The 5029-nt window shown below is 33.5% G+C and overlaps 1 protein-coding gene across 1 annotated transcript; it reads right to left on the bottom strand.

Annotated features, from left to right (window-relative positions):
- Positions 1-265: 265 nt before the first annotated feature.
- On the bottom strand, positions 266-1949 carry LOC107876681 (ribonuclease 3-like protein 3). The gene is made up of 4 exons (XM_016723548.1): positions 1760-1949; positions 1426-1607; positions 776-922; positions 266-673 (listed from the first exon to the last, which is right to left on the bottom strand). The coding sequence occupies exons 1-4, from the start codon at positions 1947-1949 to the stop codon at positions 266-268; spliced, it is 927 nt and encodes a 308-aa protein (XP_016579034.1).
- Positions 1950-5029: the final 3080 nt, after the last annotated feature.

The raw sequence follows: 5029 nt of genomic DNA, 5'->3' as shown, positions 1-5029 counted from the left end.
GCTACTGTTCGGGAATGAAGAACAGGAACTACAGGCCACCAAATCAAGCTTCGTCAGTAATCGGACAGGAAACGAAGCATGAATCGCAATTTGAAGTTGACAGCTGTGGCTGAAATTTAGGTGCGAAAATTAGCTTTGTTTTTCTCTCTTTGGCTGCTGAAAACTCTCTTTTGTGATGGTGAATAAGGCCTAAAAAGATCAATATATATGTCCCATAGTAATGGGCCTATGGGTAAAAGTGAGTTGATCCAAATTGGGCTTCATTTTATGCACATAGGAAGGGATAAAGCCCATGACCCAACAATCGCAACATCAAGCATCCAGGAGCCTCATCAAAGGACTCACCATCACTAGTCGTATCTTGCATCATCAATGCATCCTCCGATGCTGCTTGATCATCATCAATAGTGACTTTCTCAGCCAAATTTCTAACAACTTGATTATACGCATTGTGTGCAGCCCTATTTTGTGCTATTGTTTTTTTCCCGCTTGACTTTCCCTTCCCTACAAGTTTTCTGTCGACAAAAACTTCGATCTCTCCTGTTTTCTCCCATTGATGACCAACAAATTCTAACTTCAATTTGTTCTTCTGACATAATTCGTGGAGTTTTGTCATTGGATGAACCTCGAGTTTTTCTGGAGTAATTAGGGGTTGCAACAAATATTTTATCACCTGTCAATTCAATGTATAAAATATTATTTTATTAATAGAGATCTCCAAGAGTAGCGTAAATTAATAAATGTATATTGTATAGATTTGAAAATCACTTCATGCCTGCCAAGTTGTATCCATGCAGAATGTGGAGTCAATGTAGATAACTCCAATCAACGATTCAACTAAATCTGCAAGAACTTTTGGGGGATCAATAAGTCCTACTGAATGCAATGGATATTGTAATATAGCTTCTGTGAATTCTTCCACCTGTGGAAATAACAAGCTTGTAAAAAAAATTGATAATGTCTCCGTTCTAATTTATGTAATACTCTTTGATTGAGCACTAAGTTAATAAAAAAGAAGAATTAGAATGTATGGTATAAATAAAGGCATACTTCTGTGGCCAAATATGATCATATTAAAAACAAAATTAAAAAAATTAAAATTAGAATATGTAAAGATACTATAATTCTTTTTAGGACAAAGTACAAGTAAAATGTTTCGCTTAAATTGAGACATACTAAATGCTTTTTTTAACACTTATTCTACTTTTGTAGGTTACTACAATTTACTCTCTCTTTTCGCAACTCAAAAGCATGCATGTTACATAAATTTGTGCTCTTTAATATATCTAGGCGCTGCACTTACTTTTTGTATACACCAACCAACGAACATTAATAAAATTCATATACTATTTTTTCAAATTTAGTTGAATAAAAAAAACAAATAAAGAAGGTACAAATGAATTGAGCTTATTGTTATATACTTACTTGTGCTTTAAGTAAAGGCTTCTTGTGACGTAAATAATTATGCAAGTTGTATTTGATGGCGACTCTAGCAAGTTTCTCTGTATCTACATTGGCTGCTCTCAACGTTGTAAGCTTTCCAGGAGCCAGATCAGGGTAATCAAAATAATGACGCTTTGAAATTAACATATTCAGAACAGAGTCACCTACACATAAGACATATTTACTGAGCACAAAGTTTAAAAGAAAAAAAAAAGACTTTTAATCTCGTGGTAAAAAGAAAGAAAATCAACGAGGTTAGATCGTTTAGAGAGCCAATAGACCATTAACTTTCTCAAGATCCACTTCTAGTAATTACCTATGTACTCCAATCTCTCATATGATGCAGAGTCTTCTTGGAAGGAAGAATGAGTAAAAGCTTGATATAATAAATCAGAATTCTTGAATTTGTATGCAGTTATCTCCTCTACATCCTTCATTAAGCAATCTCTCCATTGCTTATGATCATCAAGTGTCAATTGCTTTTCTTCTACATTTTTTACTTCCATGGCTATATATTAAATAAAGTAATCAGGAGATCGAATGGAGGTCTCTTAGTTTATAAAGTGTGTTTATCTAATCTAATGGAGGTCTCTTAATCTATAGAGTGGGTTTATATAGAATATAATGAGAACAGAAGGATTTTTTTTTAATTTCCTTTTATTGCTTGATTAGAAGATATATATCACTGGAGTGTGAAAACATGTTTTTCTTCTTGCCCACTTAAGAAAGAAAAATTAAAATTATTAACTTAATGGGTAAATTGATTATATTATCTTTATTTGTCGTTTGATCTCAATTTAATACTTTTTCGTTATCAGCAAAGTAATCTCTTTTTACATTTAGTTATCAAGGATAAATGTAAAAACTAATAATTAATTATATCTTGCTAAAATGACAAATATTTTAAAACATCATTTTACTAGGGAAAACAAGTAAAGTGGACAGGAGGGACGAAGGAGCAATAGTGCAATACTATGAACCTGTATGTTGTAACAAACTTGGCAATGATTTTAACTTGGCCATTGAAAAGGATAAATGTAAGGATCCATATTATTATATATAAGATTGATTTGTGTTGATTAGGTAATAATTTGACTCGAGCATTGAAGAAGAAAAAGAAAATTAAATTGAATTTGAATTAGTAACTAAATATTTTAAATAAAATCTAAATATTTAAAAATTATATAAAAGATTGTATATATTTTTTTTGCTGAAAGCATAGGAATATTGTATTATGCTAATATGGTCATACATTAACTCCAGATGCCCAGACGTATTTTTGACATTGTTTAAGTTATAATTAGATACTCTTAACAATCATCTGAGTTGCAAAAAGGCTTAGCAAGTGTAACAAAAATGTTTCAGCTTTGTTTGCTTGAACCTTCTATAGAAAGATAATATGAGTTGTACATTTTATACCAATATGATAAAACAATATATGCATATTGATCAAAAATTATATTATATTTGATCTAGGAAAATGAGAAATATCACAAAACAAGTCAACTTGGCAGCTTTGATTTAGAAGTTATCTTGCGTATGGATTGGTTATCTCCCTATCATGCTATTCTGAATTATTATGTCAAGACCATGATTGTAGCTACTCCGGGTGTGTCAAGGTTAGCTTGTAAAGGTACTATTATTTTGGGTCTAAACGGAGTTATATCTTTTCAATATGTTCGTTTCATGCTAGAAAAGAGGTCTTTACCTTATTTGGCATATGTTCGCGATACTGGTGTTGCCTTCCCGCTATTTTTAGAATTTGTTCGGGTTGTTCATGAGTTCATAGATGTGTTTCCTATGAATTTTCCTGGTATGCCTTCAAACCGTGATATTTATTTTACTATTGAGGTTGAGCTGGGCTCCAAGCTCATTCCCGTTTCTCCCTATAGGAATGCCCCAACTGAGTTGAAGGAATTGAATAATAAATTACAATATTTGTTGAGTTAGGGTTTGATTAAACCTAGCATATCTCCATGGGGTGATCCTATCCTATTTGTATAAAAGAAAGATGGCTCTATGCGTATGTGTATCGACTATCGGTAATTGAACAAGGTGATTATCAAGAACAAGTATCCTCTTCCTTGCATTGATGATCTATTTGACCAGCTTTAGGGTGCTCTGGTATTTTCTAGGATTGACTTGAGATCTGGGTACACACTTGAGGATTAAAGCTTCGATTTCAAAGATAACTTTTTGGACTCGATACAGTCACTATGAGTTTTTGGTCATCTCTTGTGGATTGACCAATGCCCCTGCAACATTCATGGAGTTGATGATTCGTGTATTTTGATCGTATTTCCAAGAATGAGGCTGATCACCTGAGACACTTGAGGACTGTACTTCAAAGATTGCAAGATGAGAAGTTATATACTAAATTCTCCAAGTATGAGTGCTAGTTAGATTTTATTTCTTTCTTCGATCATGTGGTGACCAATGATGGAATTATGGTTGATCTATCTACGATAGCAGTGATTCGTGATTAGGATATACCTATTTCTCCTATCAAGATTTGGAGTTTCATTAGTTTAGCAGGTTATTATCGATGCTTTATTAAAAGTTTCTCTTCTATTGCGACTGATCACCTGAGACACTTGAGGACTGTACTTCAAAGATTGCAAGATGAGAAGTTATATACTAAATTCTCCAAGTATGAGTGCTAGTTAGATTTTATTTCTTTCTTCGATCATGTGGTGACCAATGATGGAATTATGGTTGATCTATCTACGATAGCAGTGATTCGTGATTAGGATATACCTATTTCTCCTATCAAGATTTGGAGTTTCATTAGTTTAGCAGGTTATTATCGATGCTTTATTAAAAGTTTCTCTTCTATTGCGACTCCATTGACCAAGCTGACTTAGACAAAGGTTGTATTTCAGTAGTTGAATGCTTGTGAGGCGAGCTTTTAAAAGCTTAAGGTGTTGTTGACTTTGCCCAAGAAGAGTGTAGGATTTACTATATTTTGTGATGCCTCCGGAGCTGTATTGGGTATTTTGTTGATGCAGGAGGGTAAGGTGATTGATTATACTTCTAGTATGTTGAAACCCAATGAGAAGAACTACCTTACCCATGAATTATATTTGGCAGTAGTCGTCTTTATGTTAAAGTTGTGGTAGAATTACTTGCACAGGGTCCATTGTGAGATATTCTCAGATTATCATAGCCTTCAGTACTTCTTCAATTAGCGAGATATTATTATGAGACAACAACAATGGATTGAGTTGCTTAAGGACTATGATCTCACTATTTTTCATCATCTAAAAAAGGAAAATATTATTGCAGATTCCTTGAGCCAAAAGTCGACTAGTATAGGTAGTCTCGCTCATCTCTTGACTTAAGAACGGCCTTCGGCCTTGGAGGTTCAGTCTTAGCTAACTTTTTAGTTAGTCTTAATATTTTAACACCTCAATATGTGTTAGCCTTTGTTGAGGATAGATCTTCTTAGATAGAGCAGATCCAAGCTCAGTAGTTTGATGACTATAAGCTGAGGGTCATTCTTAATAAGGTGTTGAGCGGCAAAGCAAAAGAGGTATCTCCTGATTTGATAGGATTTTAAGGATTAGTTGCTTAAGTTTGTGAGATA

The sequence above is a fragment of the Capsicum annuum genome, unplaced genomic scaffold, assembly GCF_002878395.1.
Source record: "Capsicum annuum cultivar UCD-10X-F1 unplaced genomic scaffold, UCD10Xv1.1 ctg4380, whole genome shotgun sequence".
Taxonomy (NCBI): Eukaryota; Viridiplantae; Streptophyta; class Magnoliopsida; order Solanales; family Solanaceae; genus Capsicum; species Capsicum annuum.
The sequence above is the reverse complement of the archived record's forward strand: the minus strand, read 5'-3'. Positions and strand labels throughout refer to the sequence as shown.